The 24736-nt window shown below is 43.9% G+C and overlaps 1 protein-coding gene across 15 annotated transcripts in view; it reads right to left on the reverse strand.

Annotated features, from left to right (window-relative positions):
• map2 (microtubule-associated protein 2) overlaps nt 1-24736 on the reverse strand; it is a 139803-nt gene that overhangs the window by 34240 nt on the left and 80827 nt on the right. For 3 of the 15 annotated variants that reach the window (XM_055878282.1, XM_055878270.1, XM_055878271.1), the window contains 5 exons: nt 22911-23155; nt 15225-15311; nt 6592-6669; nt 4984-5205; nt 549-887 (listed from right to left, as the gene is read on the reverse strand). In XM_055878282.1, coding sequence (XP_055734257.1) covers nt 549-887; nt 4984-5205; nt 6592-6669; nt 15225-15311; nt 22911-23115 — 931 coding nt within the window. In that variant the 5' untranslated portion in view covers nt 23116-23155. Of the gene's footprint in view, nt 1-548; nt 888-4983; nt 5206-6591; nt 6670-15224; nt 15312-20252; nt 20635-22910; nt 23156-24736 lie in introns of those variants that run through there. The other 12 variants (XM_055878275.1, XM_055878274.1, XM_055878267.1 and 9 more) reach the window with 9 other exon arrangements.

Raw genomic sequence — 24736 nt, forward strand, 5'->3', positions numbered from 1 at the left:
CACTCTGATAGTATTACAATGACAGCTTAAGGAAAGTTGAACAGAAAATAGTGTTGAAACCAATAGAGAACGGATGATTTACATGATAAATAAATGAGACGTCTATATGGGATACAACACTGCCAGAAAGACACTGAGTGATAGGTTAACACCAATGAGACATCAATGCATTGATAGGTAGCATCAGAGAGGGGAAAGCACGGTTAGGAGGATCGACAACATTTCATTCCTTAATACACAGACACGAAAAGGCCGGCCTCAAAATCTGCAACTAGAAACAGAAAACACAAGCAAGGAAAAAGCAAAAATAAATAAATCAGGAGGAAAGTTTTTAAACATGTCTCCTAGCTTTCACCGTCAAGCCTGTGTTGCCTTACGGCCTTTAGCAGAGCGTAGAGCGGGGGGGGGGGGGGGGGGGGGGGGACTTTGAGCCATTCCACCTCATTTAATCACTGATGAATTCCCTTGAAGCCTAAACATTCTCATTTTCTATAAACAATACAATAACATGCATCCTGGGAGACCAGAAAGAGGGCAGACAGACACACCTTCATCAAGGATCTCCTCCTTCCCCTCAGGCACTGCCACCTCCTCCTCCTCCTCAACCTCATCCTCCCTCCTGTTAGGGCCATCAAGAGCAGCACTAACTGCCACTGCCTGCACAGGGGGCCCAGCCTGGGCCTCGCCTACAGTCGCAGCCTGTTCTAAGGGCTTGGTCGGGGTGCCGTCTGGCTCAGGCTCATCCCCACTCCACAGCTCCTCAAGAGCAGCCACGATTTCTGCTGCTGCCCCTTCCATCTCCTCATCCTCCTCCAACATCAACACTTCTTCTTCCTCCTCCTCCTCCTCCTCTTTGAAGTTATCTGTAAGAGCCTCGACAGTCTCTACTTTGCATAAAAGAAGGGGAGAGGTGGACAGTACACATCAAGACTATGGGTTGGCAACACAGACTTGGGTTACATGGGTACACATCGGTGAGACACTTTCAGCTCTGTAAAGGTGGCTCAAAGATATAGATGCACGTCACAGATGTTGTAGCATATGAGTGAGTGACGTTTCTCCCCTGGCCATGTGATTTGTTTGGGTTTGGACTGGATGGATGTTTTGGATCAGAGTAAGCAGGCAGAGGCTTTTCTTTATAATAAAGATCTAAAATAATATCAAATAACCTTGAAAGAAAGACAGATACAGGTACAGCACACTGTTGAATGTTCCTGCAGTTTTATTGAGTGCAACTGTGACAGAGAGGTCCAGAAAGTCTTTGTCAGGCTATAAAAGAACCCTATCCTCTGTCTGTCCAATCTGCTGTGGCTCTAAGTTATCAAAAAGGCACACAATGGCCATAGTCTTTCTCTGTCACACACACCACGCCAACACATCACATCAGGTTATTTCCATTCAGATGTACTGTACATTTATCAGTAAGAAAATGCATGCATGATACACTATAACAGTATTTTGCAAGCAAAGTTGTGTGGCTATACATACAGTTGTGGCAAAAAGTTTTGAGAATGACACAAATATTAATTTTCACAAAGTCTGCTGCCTCAGTTTGTATGATGGCAATTTGCATACACTCCAGAATGTTATGAAGAGGGATCAGATGAATTGCAAATTTTTGCAAAGTCCCGCTTTTCCATGCAAATGAACTGAATCCCCCCAAAACATTTCCCTGCCACAAAAGGACCAGCTGACATCATGTCAGTGATTCTCTCGTTAACACAGGTGTGAGTGTTGAATAGGTCAAGGCTGGAGATCACTCTGTCATGCTGATTGAGTTCGAATAACAGACTGGAAGCTTCAAAAGGAGGATGGTGCTTGGAATCATTGTTCTTTCTCTGTCAATGATGGTTACCTGCAAGGAAACACGTGCCGTCATTATTGCTTTGCACAAAAAGGGCTTCACAGGCAAGGATATTGCTGCCAGTAAGATGGCACCTAAATCAACCATTTATCGGATCATCAAGAACTTCAAGGAGAGCGGTTCAATTGTTGTGAAGAATGCTTCAGGGCGCCCAAGAAAGTCCAGCAAGTGCCAGGACCGTCTCCTAAAGTTGATTCAGCTGCGGGATCGGGGCACCACCAGTACAGAGCTTGCTCAGGAATGGCAGCAGGCAGGTGTGAGTGCATCTGCACGCATAGTGAGGCGAAGACTTTTGGAGGATGGCCTGGTGTCAAGAAGGGCAGCAAAGAAGCCACTTCTCTCCAGGAAAAACATCAGGGACAGACTGATATTCTGCAAAAGGTACAGGGATTGGACTGCTGATGACTGGGGTAAAGTCATTTTCTCTGATGAATCCCCTTTCCCGATTGTTTGGGGCATCCGGAAAAAAGCTTGTCCGGAGAAGACAAGGTGAGCGCTACCACCAGTCCTGTGTCATGCCAACAGTAAAGCATCCTGAAACTATTCATGTGTGGGGTTGCTTCTCAGCCAAGGGAATGGGCTCACTCACAATTTTGCCTAACAACACAGCCATGAATAAAGAATGGTACCAACACATCCTCCGAGAGCAACTTCTTCCAACCATCCAGAAACAGTTTGGTGACGAACAATGCCTTTTCCAGCATGATGGAGCACCTTACCATAAGGCAATACTAAGTGGCTCGGGGAACACAACATTGATATTTTGGGTCCAAGGCGTGGAAACTCCCCAGACCTTAATCCCATTGAGAACTTGTGGTCAATCCTCAAGAGGCAGGTGAACAAACAAAAACCCACAAATGCTGACAAACTCCAAGCATTGATTATGCAAGAATGGCCTGCCATCAGTCAGGATGTGGCCCAGAAGAGAATTGACAGCATGCCAGGGCAGATTGCAGAGGTCTTGAAAAAGAATGGTCAACACTGCACATATTGACTCTTTGCATCAACTTCATGTAATTGTCAATAAAAACCTTTAACACTTATGAAATGCTTGTTATTATACTTCAGTATTCCATAGTAACATCTGACAAAAATATCTAAAGACACTGAGGCAGCAGACTTTGTGAAAATTAATATTTGTGTCATTCCCAAAACTTTCGGCCACGACTGAACATTTTACACATAATATACTAAGTGGACATTGCCTTCCCCTTATAAGTTGAGAGAAGAGCCACAGAAACATATCATAAATCCCACTCCCAGCTCATCCAAGATCTGTAACAATTTTCTGACTTGATGTAGGCAGTGTAGGCACTAGGCAGAGAATGTGTCCTGTATCACTGTTCTAGGACCAGTCCTCAACCCTCCTCAACCCTCCAAACCCAAACCATTAGATGATAGAAACAGATCTAGCCCCCAAACAAGCATATCCACGCATCCTCTCTCTGTCACCATGGAGCTGGGTGCCTCTGCTCCTAACTCCTAAGCTGTTATGCCGCCTACGATTCTGAAATCCTGCTTAGAGGCAGAAAGACGCTGCTCAATTCAGCAGGCTTTATGTGGCGGCACTATGCCTCGCCATGTGGCACGGTGCTCAGGGTTTTAGATGTGATGGTCTGGCGACTGTGCTGCTGCTGCTGTGTGCGTGCGTGCGTGCGTGCGTGTATAGCAGGGCCGTGACCGGATGTGGCAGCATGCAGCAGTGTGCTGGGTCACATCACAGCAGGGACTCTCTCTGCCCAGGAAGAGACAGAGCGGAGGAGTGATGCCATACAGTCTACAAGCTGGAGAGAAGAGGACTGCTAAACCTACAGATGTGTGATCTTAATTTGAGCCAGTTCTCTACAGCAGGACAATAATCCTGAAGCAACAGGAAATGTGAATTATTATGTGGATTCTAATTAATGGACATTTTTGTAGGGGTTGATACATTTTTCATAAAGGGAAAATCAAGTCTGAAATTTCAAAGTAGAAATGACAAACTTCAGAAGCCTTTTTAAACCTCAAATACACTACATTTTTTACATTTCCTGCATTGCAAAGTGATCAAATTAAGATCCTACATATGTAACTTCAGGGGATCTCTCTGCCCAGGGAGAGACAGAGAGGAAGACTGATGCCGTATACTGTAACACTTCCAGCTGTCTCCTGGAGACAGAGAGGAGACAGAGAGGGGAGGGCTGCTAAACCTCCAGCCTAGTACAGCCCTGATGAGGTGTTAAGTAAGGACATGTTTTTGTTTACTAATACTATAAGCCTTTGAGAGTTGTGAGAGAGCATATTGAGAATGTGTGTGAAGTGTGTCCTTTAAGAGCTTGTGTGTCTATATGCAGAGTGTTGAGTGTCGAGCTGAAAGTCGTCCTGTGATTTCTGTGATTGAATAGTGATCTACAACGGGTGTGTGTGTGTAAGGGCGGTGGTGGGACGAATGAGGAGGGGCCTGATGGGAGGGATCAGGGATGAGTTTGTCTTTGAGGGAGAGATGACAGACAGACACACAACACGCATGAAGCATTAAGATGACACGGACAGTCAGAGAGGAAAACGTGCATGAAACAAGTCTTAGATCATGCTCAACAATCCACTGTATATTGCTGCAAGCCATTTGGACCTGCATGCCACTCTATTTACGTGATATGCATATGACGTTGTTTGACCTGTATGCATAAACATGTGAACACTTCATGATATGCATCCTTGCAAGTATGCACATGTATGTTTAAGAATTTCCTCAGCCCAGTTTGTATTCAAATTATGAATCAATACAGTTATTGATTAGTTATCTCTATTGGATCACTTTGATAAATGATGCTTATATTTATCAGATTACTTTCAGAAGGTATGGGGGGCTTCCGGTGGCAACATTGACTAAAGGGAACACATGGCTTTGATTGAGAAATAAATAGAAATTAAAACAAACTAGATAATCAAAACCTGAAAGCTCAGATTATTTGAGCTAATTGACACCACAGGGACACAAACGCACAGACAGTAAGACATAGGTTGTTGGTCAAACCACAGAAAAGGTGGATCAGGGTAAAAATCGAGAAAGAGGAAGATAGAAGAAGGGGCGATAGGAAGGAAGAATGGCGTACGTAGAGGAACCATGCGCGGTTCACCTTGGATCTGTCTAAAGGCAGCGGCCAGCACTGTGGGCCGAGAGGAGACGGAGCGATCCCACTCAGGGCTGAACAAGGGGTGATCATAGTATTCCTCGTCAGAGTGGTAGGGGTCATCCTCGGGCACAGACACAGAGATGGAGGGGGCGAGGAACTTGCACCTCTCCCGAGAATTTTGGAAGCGGCGGAGAGGGCAGGCCTCCTTCTCCTCATCCCCTACATCTACAAACAACAGAAGAACGTACTGCAGGGGAAATTTGGACACATACACAGAGAGAAACACACTGGGAGAGAGGGAGGGAGGGGGGAGGGATGGAGGGAGAGGCACACACACACAGAAACAGACAGGGAGGGAGGATAGAGGGATGTAGTGTTGGGGGGAGAGAGAGAGAGAGAGAGAGAGACAGAGAGAGAGAGAGGCAACAAGACAAAGACACAAGGACAGTGACCAGCAACTGAAAGTGAGTTTGGAGCCTGCCACTCGAAGAGAAGATGGGCGGACCACACAGTCGGAACAACGTAACAGAGACAACAATGTAAAGCGATGTAACAATGAAACCCATTGAAGGCTAGTGTTAGTGAACCGACTGCTGCAGTGCTGATAGACAGTGTTCCAGCGGTGGGCTGCTAGTGGGCCACTACATGCTTGCTGGGTGTTTGGTCACCGCCCCTAATACAGTAGCACAGTGGTGCCAAGGTGTTCCCTTATAAGGGAGATGGCTATGACTCATTATATAGGAAGAGAGGAAGCTATGTAGCTAACAAGTCAATTCAAATACCAATAACCAGTCTGTCTGAGCATGGCTGGATCCTCACACAAAATCTGTCATAAGTCACATGTCCACTTCAGTCAGAGTAGACTAGACAAACATAGACAACAGGCCAGGCACAATCAGAAACAAACCAGGAAGACAAAAAAGCATGGTCCAACAACAAGGAAAAACCAACAAGAAGACATGCTTAAACGCAGGACAGAAGAGTAAAGACAAAGACACGTAAGTAGAAACAAAAGAGGTTAGGAGGGCAAACAGGCTACCAGAGGTATATCTGCAAAGGCAGTAGGGGTGGATGATCAAAGTTAGAGGGGAGGAAGGATGCCAGTGGGGGGTGAGGAGGGACAAGGTCATGCAAAGGTCATGCACTGGCATTCCAAGATGCATGGTCAGGGAAGGGGGGAAGATAAAGGAGTATGGGCTTGTGGATGGAGTGATTGAGTGATTGAGGTAAAGACGTGATGAAGGTGAGATGATTTCTAATTCTGTGGGAAAAGGAAGATGAGGAGGAGGGAGAAGACTTCTGTTTACTTCCACAGAAAGAGAATGAATGTCTAAGATACACTTCCTGGGTTTCTGTGTAACAACATGATCCAGGTAGAGAGCCTCTCTGATTGGTTCGCCCAAAGGTAACACATACTGTATCTTCCAAGGCAGCAGCAATGGGGTTCCAAGGGTCTCAGCACAGTCAAATACAACACATACAGTCTTGATGATAACATATCATTCACTCACATTCTCTCGCTCTCTCTCTCTATTTCTATCTCTCTCTCTCCATTTCCCTCCCTCCCTCCCTCCCTCCCTCCCTCCCTCCCTCCCTCCCTCCGGACCTTACCTTGCTCCAGGGGTCTGAAGCAGTGCTCAGCAGCAGGTGAGGGAGGAGGAGAGGGGGGCAGGTTTGCCGTATCTTCAACTACAGAAAGACAAACAGATGGGGACAGACAAACATGGACAGATGAGAATTTATCGCGAATGAAGTTTGAAAACAGCTAACTAATAGCCAACCCTTTGTGTGTTGAGATAGTAGCTAATTAAGCCTGGAGAGGAGAGGATGAAATTAATTAGTCTTTCTGCTCTCTCTCTCTCTCTACCTGTCTCTCCTGTTAATCCTTTAAAGCTTCTTTGACAGTCTCTGTGAACAGTAGAGATGTGAATTAATACTACAATGGCTGTTTTTCGCTGAGTAATTCCTCCAGTGAGGATTGAGGAAATTCCTCCAGTGAGGAAATTTTATGAAATGCGAGGTAATTCCAAGAAGCTGCATTTATATTATCAACTGTAATAGTGAATTAGCTAATAGCAGTAATACAAATGCATTACTGTAATACAAAATAGGTTAACAACAGACAGCCTCTGTTGGCTCTGTTGTAGCCTCTACAGTATATCCCCATTTTGATGTGTATCTGTCAGCTCCACACTCCATAGATGTAGTGTGAGGTAGATTTGCTGACAGACAGAGTCCTCACTGCTGGTTAGTATGAACTCAGCAAAAAAATAAACGTCCCTTTTTCAGGACCCTGTCTTTCAAAGATAATTTGTAAAATGAAAATAACTTCACAAATGTTCATTGTAAAGGGTTTAAACAATATTTCCCATGCTTGTTCAATGAACCATAAACAATTAATGAACATGCACCTGTGGAACGGTCGTTAAGACACTAACAGCTTACAGACGGTAGGCAATTAAGGTCACAGTTATGAAAACTTAGGACACTAAAGAGGCCTTTCTACTGACTCTGAAACACACCAAAAGAAAGATGCCCAGGGTCCCTGCTCATCTGCGTGAACGTGCCTTAGGCATGCTGCAAGGAGGCATGAGGACTGCAGATGTGGCCAGGGCAATACATTGCAATGTCCGAACTGTGAGACGCCTAAGACAGCGCTACAGGGAGACAGGACGGACAGCTGATCGTCCTCCCAGTGGCAGACCATGTGTAACAACACCTGCACAGGATCGGTACATCCGAACATCACACCTGCGGGACAGGTACAGGATGGCAACAACAACTGCCCGAGTTACACCAAGAACGCACAATCCCTCCATCAGTGCTCAGGCTGTCCGCAATAGGCTGAGAGAGGCTGGACTGAGGGCTTGTAGGCCTGTTGTAAGGCAGGTCCTCACCAGACATCACCGGCAACAACATCGCTGATGGGCACAAACCCACCGTCACTGGACCAGACAGGACTAGCAAAAAGTGCTTTTCACGGACGAGTCGCGGTTTTGTCTCACCAGGGGGGATGGTCGGATTCGTGTTTATCATCAAAGGAATGGGCGTTACACCGAGGCCTGCACTCTGGAGCGGGATCGATTTGGAGGTGGAGGGTCCTTCATGGTCTGAGGCGGTGTGTCACAGCATCATCGGACTGAGCTTGTTGTCATTGCAGGCAATCTCAACGCTGTGCGTTACAGGGAAGACATCCTCCTCCCTCATGTGGTACCCTTCCTGCAGGCTCATCCTGACATGACCCTCCAGCATGACAATGTCACCAGCCATACTGCTCGTTCTGTGCGTGATTTCCTGCAAGACAGGAATGTCAGTGTTCTGCCATGGCCAGCGAAGAGCCCGGATCTCAATCCCATTGAGCACGTCTGGGACCTGTTGGAACGGAGGGTGAGGGTTAGGACCATTCCATCCAGAGATGTCCGGGAACTTGCAGGTGCCTTGGTGGAAGAGTGGGGTAACATCTCACAGCAAGAACTGGCAAATCTGGTGCAGTCCATGAGGAGGAGATGCACTGCAGTAATTAATGTAGCTGGTGGCCACAGCAGATACTGACTGTTACTTTGGATTTTGACCCCCTCTTTGTTCAGGGACACATTATTCCATTTCTGTTAGTCACATGTCTATGGAATTTGTTCAATTTATGTCTCAGTTGTTGAATCTTGTTATGTTCATACAAATATTGACACATATTAAGTTTGCTCAAAATAAACGCAGTTGACAGTGAGAGGAAGTTTCTTTTTTTGCTGAGTTTAGATGTGCTGACAGAGAGACGTCCCATCAGGGGATAGAGAGGCTCAGGTGTGTGCACAGACCCTATTTATTACTGCAACAACACACTCACTCATTGCAAATCGAAAGCAAGCTAGTTACAGTGCCTCCCAAAGACATGAGTGACATTTTGAAAAGAGGGAAGGCTATCAGCTGATCGTTGATGTTGATGATTTATGTAAATCTTCTAGTTAGCTAGTTAGTTTTTATGATTGTGATTTAACTTCAATGCTCTTAAGTATTGACTTCATAATATAGCCATATATTCATGATCTTCTAACTCATGATATATGGCTGTCTGGCTAGTGGCTTGTGTGGATTGTTTAGTATAGGGAGGTTAGCTAGAGTCTAGACTACCTGTGTTCAGTGCTTAATAATTAAATAATACATTATTTGGAAATCAGGAGTTGCTGGAACAAAACGTGGGCATGAGAGGTTGGTGACCTGGGGAGCTCTGATGTTCCGGAACACATGAGGAAAAAGAAATGCACCTTTATAGTAGCGCATTACATGCATAGCCTATCAGCACACTTCCATATAGTGGCATAGAGTAGTGGAGTAGAGGCGCTTGCAAGTTGCACACACAAGGAACATTCTTAGTAGCCTAGTGTCCTGGAAAAATGTGGCCTTTTCTAAATGCATTTAATGCAATTCTAAATCATTTTTTATGACTGGAGTATTTGGCAGAAACTTTTTTCATAGGCATACCGGACAAATAATGGAAATGACAGGCTACTTTGACACTGACAAGCTGAGAATCTGAGATCAATAAAAACAACCTAGTCTTGATCCATCAACAGCCAAGGCCTAGGTGAATGGAGACATGTTGTAATATACTGTGAGGAGGAAATGATAGTCCTAACAAAGCTTTCCCGTTTCACATCCATGCCTAAAGCCTATCTCTCTCTTGTTTTATGGCTGCAGCCCGAGGCCGCCCACAATATGACAACAGCCAGCTCAAGTGCAGGGCGCGAAATTCAAAATATATATTTTTTAAATATTTAACTTTCACACATTAACAAGTCCAATACAGCAAATGAAAGGTACACATCTTGTGAATCCAGCCAACATGTCCGATTTTTAAAATGTTTTACAGCGAAAACAGCACGTATATTTATGTTAGCTCACCACCAAATACAAAAAAAGGACAGACATTTTTCACAGCACAGGTAGCATGCACAAAGCCAACCTAACTAACCAAGAACCAACCAAACTAACCAACAAACAACTTCATCAGATGACAGTCTTATAACATGTTATACAATAAATCTATGTTTTGTTCGAAAAATGTGCATATTTCAGGTATAAATCATAGTTTACATTGCAGCTACAATCAGAAATTGCACCGAAAGCAGCCATAATAATTACAGACACCAACGTCAAATACCTAATTACTCATCATAAAACATTTCTGAAAAATACATAGTGTACAGCAAATGAAAGACAGGCATCTTGTAATTCCAGCCAATATTTTTGATTTATTAAGTGTTTTACAGCGAAAACACAATATAACGTTATATTAGCTTACCACAATAGCCAGAAAGACAAGCCATTTCCCAGCAGTAAAAGTTAGCGATCGTAACAAACCAGTAAAAGATATATAATTTTTGACTAACCTTGATATTCTTCATCAGATGACAGTCCTATAACATCAGGTTATACATACACTTATGTTTTGTTCGAAAATGTGCATATTTAGAGCTGAAATCAGTGGTTATACATGTTGCTATCGTAGCTACTTTTTCCATAACGTCCGGATATTTTTCTGACACTTTTTCTGACACACATATTCTGACCAAATAGCTATTCATAAACATAACTAAAAAATACATGTTGTATAGGAAATTATAGATCCATTAGTTCTTAACCTGTTTGGGCTGCAGGGGCAGTATTGAGTAGCCAGATAAAAGGTGCCCATTTCAAACGGCCTAGTACTCAATTCTTGCTCGTACAATATGCATATTATTATTACTATTGGATAGAAAACACTCTCTAGTTTCTAAAACCATTTGAATTATATCTGTGAGTCAAACAGAACTCATTTGACACAAACTTCCTGACCAGGAAGTGGAAAGTCTGAAATCGAGGCTCTGTTCTACTTCCTGCCTATAAATGGGCATGATACGTATTAGTATACGTGCACTTCATAGACCTTCCCCTGGATGTCAAGAGGCGGTGAGAGAAGAAATTTAGTGTGTATCTTGGTCTGAAGTGGAATACAAGCTCTTTGTATGACGTGTCCCGCATTTCTTGTTTTCTGGAGAGCGCGAAGAGGAACCTAGATTTGCCTTCTGTTTAGCTGCCGTTATAGGCGACTAATATCTCCGGCTTTGATTTTATTTGATACATGTAACCATATCATCGTAAAGTATGTTTTTTCAATATAGTTTCATCAGATTATTGACATTTTTTCGGGAGTTTTGCCGTGTTCCGTTCTCTTCCGTTTGTTGACATGGAGAGATTCGCGCCACTTGGCTAGTGTGCTTGCTAAATCGAGAGGGAAAATGGACGTTCTAAATCCAAACAACGATTGTTCTTGACAAAGGACCCCTTGTCCAACATTCTGATGGAAGATCAGCAAAAGTAAGAAACATTTTATGATGCTATTTCATATATCTGTCGTACATGTGATCTAGTCGTCGGCGCCCAACTTTGGGCTACTCTAGCTATACCGAAGCTGGATGTCGTAATGAAGTTATTTTTTAGAATTCTAACACTGCGATTTCATTAACTTTTTATGGCTGCAGGGGCAGTATTGAGTAGCTCTGATTAAAGGTGCCCATTTCAAACGGCCTCGTACTCAATTCTTGCTCATACAATATGCATATTATTATTACTATTGGATAGAAAACACTCTCTAGTTTCTAAAACCGTTTGAATTATATCTGTGAGTCAAACAGAACTCATTTGGCACAAACTTCCTGACCAGGAAGTGGAAAGTCTGAAATCGATGCTCTGTTCTACTTCCTGCCTATACATGGGCATGATACGTATTAGTATACGTGCACTTCATACACCTTCCCCTGGATGTCAAGAGGCGGTGAGAGAAGAAATTTCGTGTTTATCTTGGTCTGAAGTGGAATACAAGCTCTTTGTATGACGTGTCCGCCCATTTCCTGTTTTTTGGCGAGTGCGAAGAGGAACCTAGATTTGCCTTCTGTTTAGCTGCCGTTATAGGCGACTAATATCTCCGGCTTTGATTTTATTTGATACATGTGACCATATCATCGTAAAGTATGTTTTTTCAATATAGTTTCATCAGATTATTGAAAATTTTTCGGGAGTTTTGCCGTGTTCCGTTCTCTTCCGTTTGTTGACATGGAGAGCGTCGTGCCACTTGGCTAGTGCGCTTGCTAAATCGAGAGGGAAAATGAACGTTCTAAATCCAAACAGCGATTGTTCTTGACAAAGGACACCTTGTCCAACATTCTGATGGAAGATCACCAAAAGTAAGAAACATTTTATGATGCTATTTCATATATCTGTCGTGCATGTGAACTAGTTGCCGGCGCCCAACTTTGGGGTACTCAGCTATACCGAAGCTGGATGTGGTAATGAAGTTATTTTTTAGAATTCTAACACTGCGATTTCATTAAGAACTAATAGATCTATCATTTCCTATACAACATGTATTTTTTAGTTATGTTTATGAATAGCTATTTGGTCAGAATATGTGTGTCAGAAAACGTGTCAGAAAAATATCGTTGCTGTTTAGACGTTGTGGAAAAAGTAGCTAAGTTAGCACAATGTGTAACCACTGATTTCAGCTCTAAATATGCACATTTTCGAACAAAACATAAGTGTATGTATAACCTGATGTTATAGGACTGTCATCTGATGAAGAATATCAAGGTTAGTCAAAAAATATATATATTTGACTGGTTTGTTACGATCGCTAACTTTTGCTACTGGGAAATGGCTTGTCTTTCTGGCTATTGTGGTAAGCTAATATAACGTTATATTGTGTTTTCGCTGTAAAACACTTAATAAATCGGAAATATTGGCTGGAATCACAAGATGCCTGTCTTTCATTTGCTGTACACTATGTATTTTTCAGAAATGTTTTATGATGAGTAATTAGGTATTTGACGTTGGTGTCTGTAATTATTATGGCTGCTTTCGGTGCAATTTCTGATTGTAGCTGCAATGTAAACTATGATTTATACCTGAAATATGCACATTTTTCGAACAAAACATAGATTTATTGTATAACATGTTATAAGACTGTCATCTGATGAAGTTGTTTGTTGGTTAGTTTGGTTGGTTCTTGGTTAGTTAGGTTGGCTTTGTGCATGCTACCTGTGCTGTGAAAAATGTCTGTCCTTTTTTTGTATTTGGTGGTGAGCTAACATAAATATACGTGCTGTTTTCGCTGTAAAACATTTTAAAAATCGGACATGTTGGCTGGATTCACAAGATGTGTACCTTTCATTTGCTGTATTGGACTTGTTAATGTGTGAAAGTTAAATATTTAAAAAATGTATATTTTGAATTTCGCGCCCTGCACTTGAGCTGGCTGTTGTCATAAGTGTACCGACGTCGGGCTGCAGCCATAAGAAGTTAAAAGTTAAGGATTGGCGTTCCGTCAACGGGACAGTTGTAAATCATACAGCGTGTTGTGTCAAGATCACTGATTTTAGAGAAACAACAAATGTCGGTACATAGAAGTGTCTTATATCTGCTGAAAGCTTCAATTCTTGTTAATATAACTGCACTGTCCAATTTACAGTAGCTATTACCGCGAAAAAATGCCATGTTTGAGGAGAGCTCCTAACAACAAAACACTTTTTTTCACCACAATAGGTATGATAAATTCACCTCTGAAGGTGAAATGTGTACTTACATTCTGAAATATTGCTCTGATTTATCATCCAAAGGGTCCCAGAGATAACATGAAGTGTCAGTTTCATATCCTAAAAAGGTCCCTATAGCATGCACGATCGATTTTGTATTTCCACTCGTTCAATTTGCAAAGAAAGGAATCTGTGAAAATCTCACCTTAAACGTTGTTTCAACGAGTCAAATCACGTTCGTATGTATTCCTCAGAGATCCTAGAAGGTAACAAGACTTCACTATATCATTAGGGGTGTAGTATATCCTATAGGACACCATATTTGGTCAGAGAACGACGCCTTCATGGCACGCCGATGACGCGGGCGATCATCACTTGATCGACTGTATCTTTGTCAATTAAGCACCAATCGGTGCTTAACAAAACTAGCTATATAGCCAATGAGCTGGGCTTTACGGGAGTATCTGGAAACCATGTATATGTCGTAAAATGTAGCTACTAACCTTGTATGACAGCATGCATTTTCATTTTGGACCAAAATTAGTTATGTTATGAATGATGAAGTTATGAAAACTGGTTGCTTTGCAAATGTTGAACTTATAATATGGCTACTAATACTTGGAAAGCTAAATCAAAGTCCAAGTATACAGATTTGACGATATTCTTGCAGAAAAATGTAATATGAATGCGAATGTCTCCTTCACGATTTGCCCAAATGTACCTGGGGACTTCACACTAAAAGTATTGTAGTTCACTCATACTTCAAGTTATCCATCTGAAACTTTACACATACACTGCTGCCATCTTGTGGACACTATCGGAATTACAACCAGAGTGATGGCTAGAATGGATGACCTGCACTACCTGAGCCACTTGTGTGGGTTGTAGACTCCGTCTCATGCTACCACTAGAGTGAAAGCACCGCCAGCATTCAAAAGTGACCAAAACATCAGCCAGGAAGCATAGGAACTGAGAAGTGGTCTGTGGTCACCACCTGCAGAACCACTCCTTTATTGGGGGTGTCTTGCTAATTGCCTATAATTTCCACATTTTGTCTATTCCATTTGCACAACAGCATGTGAAATTTATTGTCAATCAGTGTTGCTTCCTAAGTGGACAGTTTGATTTCACATAAGTGTGATTGACTTGGAGTTACATTGTGTTGTTTAAGTGTTCCCTTTATGTTTTTGAGCAGTGTATATACCACCACCCAAAAGGGCACTTGGCGAGTGGGAAGGCAAAGGGGCATGTGCTCAGGCAGACCCTTATCTGTGCACGTGCATGGAGAGGCTACTACATGTTGAGGGTCAATGTTGCTATGTGGACTCCAGATGGCTGATCTGGGATCTGTTCTGCTTTGCTCTGGGCTTACTCCCCCACCACTACCACCATGTTAGATCTTCTCTGACAGCTGTCCGGTCCAAGCACTGCTCTCTAACCCCTACGCACGCACGCACGCACGCACGCACACACGCACACACACACACACACACACACATGCACGCATGCATACACAGATGTACCCAAACACACACACCCCAACAGCACCATTTTAGTCCATTGACATCAGCCAAAAGGACTTCTGTGTCACTTTCAGATTAGCTATGCTCCCTCTGGAGGGGTGGGGAGGGAAGAGACGGGTGAACCGGGACATGTCTTGTGTGTGTGTGTGTGTGTGTGTACCTGACTGCAGTCTTGTCTCCTGTTCTCCCTTCAGTACTGCCACTGCTTCTGCTGTCACCTCCTGCACGATTCGCGCAGACACTTGCTCTGTGGGACACACACACACATAGACACACACATACACACACACAGTTAGACACACAGGCACCCACAGTCATCAGTGATGTCTAGTCCAACTAGATCTTGCTAATCATAGTGTGTCAAGGAAATATTTACTTATGGTCAGTACTTATTGATTGATCATTCATTTAATGATTGCTTTCTGTCTATCTAAGGCTAAAGGTTTAATATGCAGAGAACCGTGGTGAGAAAAAATTACAAAATTTAAATATGAAATAGGCAATCTATACTTGTAGAATTGGCAGCATTCTAACTGCAGGCATCACCATGGAAACACTGGTTCAGACAGGAAGCAGCGAAACCTACTGGCCAATCAGAAATGGCTCTGGGCATGGGCCTGTGATTGGCTGATAACTTTGAGTCAACAACAGTGTGGGATGCCCAGGGTTATACTCACTAGGAACCAAACGGAAGCAACGGAAGCATGTTTTTCGTCACAAAATGTTTGCTATGGTGTGCACTAATGAACATGACCCGGATACCCTCCACTGGTCAACAACAATTTCATCTAGATGACACCTTTACCCATTAGACATAGGTTTACAGTACAATGATTAAAATAGCATAACAAAGATGTCAAGTAATTGTAAAACAGATGTGGAGTGGACTGAGTTCAGAAGAACATAGATTTATATGTTATTGTGTGTGTGTGAGTGTGCTTGTGTGTGTATGTAGAGTTTGTGTATATATGCTGTAATGTAAACCTTAGTGAGCAATACATCCATGATTCTTGTGCATATGGAATCCAATATATACTGTAGATCCATACCACATCCTTTATTTTACACTCATGACTTTTACTGTCATCATTTAGAATTTTTGAGAATGTCAGTCTCCTAAACCGTGTAATTGACATGGCAAAAGTGTATTTCAGTGGGATTAGTTAGTTGGAGGTGGAAAGCTTTTGTTGTCACGACGTGGAGCTGTTTCAGAACCATTTTCCACCCACCAGACACTCACGCGCACATGCACACACACATGCACAAACACACACACAAACATACGTAACTCTTCTGGTAACACTCACCCACTCAAATGAGCCTGCTTTCTGTGGTTCCATTTTACAGAGAAAATGACTGTCATCCACACATGGACAAATACATACCATTGCCAAACCCAACTGTCATTACAGTCAGTTTAATCCATTAATAAACAGAAGATATTCAAGAAAACGTAAAAACCTGAGCGAGATTGTTTTAAAGACTTCAGTAGGAGTTATACCTGCCAAGTAGTCAAAAAATACAACAGAACAGTCAATGCTGATAATCCAGGAGCATCAATCAACAGCCTATCAGATACTGGTCAACGCTCTCAGATCTCCACCCTGAGATCACATCACGAAACTGTGTTTCATGTCTTGAATCTCAATCCCTCCCAGCTCAGTGATGTTGTGCTTGATGCATTGATGCAGCTCTAACGAGCTGAACAGGAGAGTCAAAAGATGGACAGGGAGGAGAACAAAAAGAAGAGATGCTTTCACCACAGAGCCACTGAGACAGTATTAACAGATTCCTCCAAATCAAATCAAATTGTATCGGTCGCACATTCTATTGGTCCAGCCTTCGCCTCTTTGATCTCGGTCAGATTGACCTAGCAGATCAACCACATGGCATGACATTCCAACAAACACAGTCCAGGGCTGCGTCTCAAACGGCAACCTATTGTCTATGTTGTACTTCTTTTAACCAGAGCCTTATGGGCCATTTTCAGTGTCTGCATAGAAGCAAAGCAAATTGCCATCGTCAGCGGTTCTATGCCCTTTCTAGTCACTCTTCCTTTGTCTCTATCCTGATTAGACACCATAATGTCATTCTATTCTAGAGCCCATAGCTTGGCTATGATGAACTCCCTCCCTCCAAACAGACAGACATACCCTCACCTAGACAGATAACCACTCCCTCCCTCCCTCCCCACAGACTGGGCAGTGATGTGTCCTGCATCCAGATCAAATTCTGCCTCAAAAGGCACACGACGACACATGCTCACACACACTTCCAACACACACATGCACACACAGCATCACCAGGTCGTTGTGTTCATTCCAGTGAAACAGCAGTTTACTAGCTGACAGACACAAACCACACACACACACACACACACACACACACACACACACACACACACACACACACACACACACACACACACACACACACACACACACACACACACACACACACACACACACACACACACACACACACACACACACACACACACACACACACACACACACACACGTCTACTCTAATTCTAATGATAGCTGTCTTCTTCAGTCTTGTTTCAGCCCTTCCCGACAGGATGATGTTGAGTCAAAAACCGTTCACAGTGACAGCTCTTACTTCTCTTACCAAGTTTGTCTCATTGGCCTTAACACATTAATAAATAAATAAAAAACATGATCAATTAAAAATAAGGCACATTATATGTCAATAAAACCCCAGTATAAAAGAGAAGAACAGTTATATTCTATTCCAAAGCCACAACAACTACAATCCTCCCAGGCATGCAGACAATGCTGTACTAAGCTACACTACCAGGACAGAAAATGTTTTTTTATTACCTGTACTGGTCAGACCAGACTAGACCAGTAGAGCAAAGCGAAAACGGACTCCCCTTGAGTAGAGACCTGAGGCAGCCACAGAGTCAGACACACTGCCAAACGCAGGCTTGCACCTCACCGCAGGGTGGAGAGGGGAGAAAGAGAGAGAGAGAGAGAGGGAGGGCAGAGAGAGAGAGAGCGAGAGAGAGAGAGACAGCCGGCGAGATACCACCGCCAAAACTCTGTGTGAAGGGAACAGAGCTGTTGCCACAGCAACACACAACCTAAGTGGTCTGGGCCCGGTCTAATTCTGAGCTTTGGTTGCTCTGTTCCCATCCTCAGTCCCTCCCCTCATCTCCCCTCTCTCTCAATGTCTGAGAGCTCAGCTGCCACACCCATCCCCAACATGATGCTGCCAAAGGTACTGACTGACTAACTGACTGAATAACTGTACCTCTGTACATGGTGAAGCTCAAGAACACCATGACAACTGTGTCCTCCACAACTACCTCAAAATAAAACCATGACAACTGTGTCCTCCACAACCACTTCAAAATAAAACCATGACAACTGTGTCCTCCAAAACCACCCCAACAGACAAGAGTCAAAACAACAGAGTCAAATATCAGTTAACAACATCCTAAAACCCAATACACAGATATATGTTGGTGGTTATTAACAGTATAGTTAATATTGAAATTACATTACAGTTTGTGTTGAAGTGTTATACAGATGTGAAAGTCTGTAACTGTTCACAGCATACTACATTGGATGACTAGCAATGCGGCAGGTATTCAAACTACACATCTCACTTATCCAGTGGACACAGCAGGCCTCCTAATAGGGTAATACCTCTTTACATCTTCAGTTCCATGCTTTAGTTCTTTGAAGCCATGGACAAATCTTTGTTGCTCAAGGACATTACACGTCTCTTCTCAACGCAATCACCCTAGTTCAACCCAACAGCTGCTGCAGCATGCAGTACCAACCTAGCGTCCGTCCGCCCCCCCCAAATAGGTCCAACTCAAGGCCCCCTGTCACCTGTTTGTACTCCCATCCTGGCCTCCCTGCCCTGGCCTGACCTTCCTACTCCCTCAGACAGACACAAATCTGAGGTGGATCTCTCTGTATGATATTGGCAGTGGTCGAGGGCCCATATTCACAAAACCTCTCAGAGTAGGAGAGATGGTATAGGATCAGCTTTACCTTTTAGATCATAATAAATACGATTCCATGGACAGGGAGGTCCTGATCTTAGATCAGTACTTGTACTCTGAGAGGTTTTGTGACTATGAGTTCAGGTCCTAACTGACACTATCAAACACAGAGGATTGGCACTGCTCTATGGTCAAGACTTGTATTCAGCAGCATTAGGTTTGATACCAGTTGATTGTGAGATGATGTTCCAGTGCCTTTAATATGTCTTGGTGATAATGAGGGAAAGGGAAAACTGCTGGTGTTAGATCTAGTCATTATGAAAGACCAGAGAGGAGCAGGATGTTCTGTCTTCTAAAACGCTGACAGACAGGGAACCATGCTGCCCGCTGCCTTCCTTAACAAGCACCGTGAGAGAAGCTGTAAGATGCTAAAACAACATCAGAAGTGAGATGCTAATTAGCCAATGTCTTTCCTCTCATCAGCACTCACTGGCATAGTGTTGTGCACGTTCATGGATCTTAGTGATCCAAGATGGCGTAGCAGTGCAGACGTTGTTTGTCGTTCTCCCCGTGTAAATGTATTTTTTTTCCGTTTAAAAAAAATTATATTTAAATATAATTTATATTTTTTAATTAAATATACCTTCCGGCAGCCCGCCTCACCCCATGTGATACGGATCTGCTAACCAGCTAATTAGCTACTAGCTATTTAGTCATTTTTAGCCACGGCTAGCGGCCTTTACCTTTACACAGACACCAGCCGCTTTTAGCCTGGATAATACTTGCCAGTCTGCACAGTGCGTTATCAACCCTGAGCATACTGGACTGTTTTTCTCCACTACAACACCGGATTCCTGACATAAGCCCTGGACCATGCCTCCTGATCATCGCAGCTAGTTAGCTGCTACCGAGTGGCCCAGCCCCGAAGCTAGCCTTCAGCCAGGCCCATCTCCCGGCCTGCTCAGTGGACCCTATGATCACTCAGCTACACAGATGATGCCTCCCGGACTCTTCACTAACAGGACTAGAATCCACTACACAACCGGATTTTTGCCGTAAACTCTGGACCTTTGAATCGGATCATCGCTGCTAGCTAGCTGCTACCGAGTGGCCATAGTGGCTAACAACCTTGTCCCGAAGCTAGCACCAGTTAGCCTCGAACTAGGCACATCTACCGGCTAGCAAACTAAATTACTCCAGCTACAATACCTCTTTTGCCAACTGGCCTGGACCCTTTGTCGACACGGAGCCCCGTCGTTCCATCACAACTGGTCTGCCGACGTAATTCCACCCGTTGTGCCCTCAACCGGCCTTTGCCGGACGTCGGGGCAGACGCTTCTACTAGCCCTGGCCTGCTAAGTTTTTTGGAACGCTGTGTCTCCGGCTTGCTAGCATAGTAACGACTACCTAACGGCTTCCCTGTCATCTATTGCTGTTCACTGGACCCTATGATCACCTGACTACATAGCTGATGCCTGCTGGACTGTTCATTAATCACGGTACTCCATTTAGTTTGTCTGTCGGCCCCAGCCTCGAACTCAGGCCCTGTGTGTAGTTAACTGACCCTCTCTGCCTATTCATCGCCATTTTACCTGTTGTTGTTGTCTTACCCGTTGTTGTCTTAGCTAGCTCTCCCAATCAAGACCTGTGATTGCTTTATGTCTCTCTCTAATGTCAATATGCCTTGTATACTGTTGTTTACGATAGTTATCATTGTTTACGTTTACTGAGAAGCCCCTAGTCCCACTCAACATGCCTCAGATACCTCTTTTGTCCCACCTCCCACACCCTCGCTACATATTCGTCGCCAGACCCACTGGCTCCAGGTCATCTATAAGTCTTTGCTAGGTAAAGATCCGCCTTATCTCAGCTCACTGGTCACCATAACAACACCCACCTACGTAGCACGCGCTCCAGCAGGTATATCTCACTGGTCATCCCCCAAAGCCAACACCTACTTTGGCCGCCTTTCCTTCCAGTTCTCTGCTGCCAATGAAACGAATTGAAACGAATTGCAAAAATCGCTGAAGTTGGAGACTTCTATCGCCCTCACTAACGTTAAGCATCAGCTATCTGAGCAGCTTACCGATCGCTGCAGCTGTACACAGCCCATCTGTAAATAGCCCATCCAACTACCTACCTTATCCCCATATTGTTTTTATTTACTTTTTTGCTCTTTTGCACACCAGTATTTCTACTTGCATACCATCATCTGCACATTTATCACTCCAGTGTTAATTTGCGAAATTGTAATTACTTCGTTACTATGGCCTATTTATTGCCTTATCTCCTTACGCCATTTGCACACACTGTATATAGACTTTTTTTTCAATTGTGTTATTGACTGTACATTTGTTTATTCCATGTGTAACTCTGTGTTGTTGTTTGTGTCGCACTGCTTTGCTTTATCTTGGCCAGGTTGTAGTTGTAAATGAGAACTTGTTCTCAACTGGCCTATTTGGTTAAATAAAGATGAACTATATATATATTTTTTTTAAACATAATACATAACACAGCATAATGTCATTGTGTCATGCAGTGTTCTGTAATGGTTGGGTGGAGCTGGATTATGTGTTTGCATAAGTAAAAGGATTCAAAACTGTGAAAAAAATGTACATTTACATACATCATATTCTTCATATGCCAAACACTTACCTGAAGACCATAGAAAGCACTTGGCATTTAGACAACACATCATAGTACAACGGCTTCAGTGACCTCGCTAAAAGTCAATGTCTTTGAAAGACAGTTGTAGTTATACGTTCCATCGCTACAGAGTGGGAAGTAAATGTCAACAAAATTGTAAATGGACGTTGATTAACAGATGCTCTAGGCAATGTTTGAAACAGACTATTTGAGCACTAGCCACACTATCCAGGCTAGACACTAATGGAGCTCATCCCACAGGGTACAGTGTGCTTGTGGTGATAAAACAGAAGATACTCTTTGGCTGACTTCCTTACTGCTTCTTCTTGACCAATAGTATGGCAAGTCTGGTCTTCAACAGTGCATGGTATTCAATCTAACAGGCTATGTGACTGATGCAGTCTAAATGAATAATAGACATGAAAGGTCCTGGCAACATACTGCAGTTAAAATAGAGGTACATGAGGTTAATACGACTCCTGTCAGAGATGTTGAATGGGTTTCTGTTCGGTAAATGGTGGAAAGTGGAGGTAGTAGGTAGTGGAAGGTTCTGTGTGTCAGCAGAAATAGAAATGTTAAGGCAGAAAGATTGCAGGGACAATAGACAATACAATAGAGCTTTGGCACACTAAATTGTAGAGGAGCCGCTGCCATGGCAACAAGAGGAGGGAACAGAGCGGGGTACAGTCAGTGTGTGTGGAGAGGGATGTGTGTGTGTTTGTGTGTGTGTCTCGCTCTGGGAAAACAGAGATTTTCACCCTTAATTGCCACAGTAATAATGGATAATGAATCTACTAAGGGTGCTTCAATGTTCACTGTTCCTCCCACACAGTGAGAGGTAGGGGCCCGCTTAGTGCCTGCTGGAGCCACACACGCACACACACTCAGAAAGACCAACCAAACAGCATGACCAACCCCTGTGTGTGTGTGTGTGTGTGTGTGTGTGTGTGTGTGTGTGTGTGTGTGTGTGTGTGTGTGTGTGTGTGTGTGTGTGTGTGTGTGTGTGTGTGTGTGTGTGTGTGTGTGTGTGTGTGTGTGTGTGTGTGTGTGTGTGTGTGTGTGTGTGTGTGTGTGTGTATTCTAATTGACAGGTACAACTCGACCACATTGTATAGACACACAACGTTTTGTCAATACTGGTCAATACCGATTAAGTATGTGGGTATAATACAGTAGTTATAAAAGCTCTGTCCCTGAGTCTGAGATATCAGGTGTCCTTACCAGCCGTAACTGCATGGTCTCCGTTGAAGCCGTTCTCTCTGGAGGTGTAGGAGGGGGGTGCTGCTCCATGGGCCGTCCCTGGTTGGCACGCCCTGTAGGAGGGGGGGTAGCCGTTAGCCCCGTGGGCTGGGGGGGGAGAGGGGTCCTGTGCCCCCGACGGGTCCCAATGGGGGTGGCTGTCTTCAGGTTGGCGACTGTCTGCCATGATGGGGGTCAGTGGCGGCCAGGGAGGTCTTTCCTTATGGCTGGGAGAAGAAGAAGGAGCTTATTACTTTATTTTCTATCGTCACTGTACAGAGAGATGAATCTTTCTACATTTTCCCAAACCCCCTTGAGACACACACCCACACAGAGGTTGGAGCACAGGGTGAGCTGCAGTAAGAGTATATGGTCATGTCATGGCCAATAACAGTGGTGGCATAATGGATATTAACATTAGAATCGCCACAGCCATTTTTTAGGTGTTATGGCACACTGGCTATGGTCATGTCATGGCCAATAATAGTGGTGGCATAATGGCTATTAACAGTTTGGCAGGGAGAAGAGACTATACAAATGTGTTCCTTAGATGGGGTATGAAAAGAAACTGTGATAGCATGGTCATGTCACTGTCTTTATAATAATGGTGGCACATAATGGCTATAAACACTTTTGGTAGGGATACAGAAGGTATTGGTGGGGTGGAGGAAAACCAAAGGACATCATTCAAATTCAAAACACTGTTTCGCCTCAGGTCACGAATCACCCCCCACATCTATAGACAGACTGGAGAGCTGGTTTATGGACATCAGAGACCTCTCTCTCTCTCTCTCTCTCTCTCTCTCTCTCTCTCTCTCTCTCTCTCTCTCTCTCTCTCTCTCTCTCTCTCTCTCTCTCTCTCTCTCTCTCTCTCTCTCTCTCTCTCTCTCTCTCTCTCTCTCTCTCTCTCTCTCTCTCCTCTCTCTCTCTCTCTCTCTCTCTCTCTCTCTCTCTCTCTCTCTCTCTCTCTCTCTCTCTCTCTCTCTCTCTCTCTCTCTCTCTCTCTCTCTCTCTCTCTCTCTCTCTCTCTCATATACTCAGGGCTGTGATTGAGTTACACAGACACTGAAGGTCTCGGCTGCTGCCTTGGTGTCATCCTGTTCTGATTCACAGCTAGCTGCACCACTGACATGAAATAGAGCCTCAGCCCTCTCTGAGAAATCAATAGGACTTTATGGAGCTGCTGTCAACCATAGCACCTCCGTACAACCCAGGGAAATATATATGACCAACATACACACCCATGCGGCATGCACACAGACATACACACAAGAAATCGTAATTTGTCAATAGGAGTATAAAGCAACTGTCACGCCCTGGCCTTAGTATTGGCTTATTTTCCAAATGGCTTATTTTCCAAATGCTGCGTTTTGGTCCGTCTCTCCCCCACACGATCGTGACAGCAACATGCAATATTGTGAACCAATCACAGGGAGGAAATAGATATGTTCACAGTAAATCTGTTGTAGGGGTCAAAGGACAGAGGATAATGCCCTCCTGCTCATTGAGTGAGTGTGTGTGTGTGCCCAAGAGTACAGGCCAGCTCTCTGAGGTCAGAGCACAGCAGCCTCATCGCCACGACACCCCACTGAATGGAAGATTGCCCACGGGCAACATGGGATAAAAAATCTAATAAACAGCAACAGAGAGGATATCTTTTCAGCCAATCACAGGCCAGGAGCTTGGTGGGTAAAGCAAAGCACTAGATAATGGAACCAAAGACCGATGCCTTGTTTCAGTAAGGTGCTTACAGCTTACAGTATACAACACAGCCAGCCCCACAGTGCCATTTAGTTCAACCACTGCTA

Source organism: Salvelinus fontinalis, chromosome 23 (assembly GCF_029448725.1).
Source record: "Salvelinus fontinalis isolate EN_2023a chromosome 23, ASM2944872v1, whole genome shotgun sequence".
In the NCBI taxonomy this organism is placed as follows: Eukaryota; Metazoa; Chordata; class Actinopteri; order Salmoniformes; family Salmonidae; genus Salvelinus; species Salvelinus fontinalis.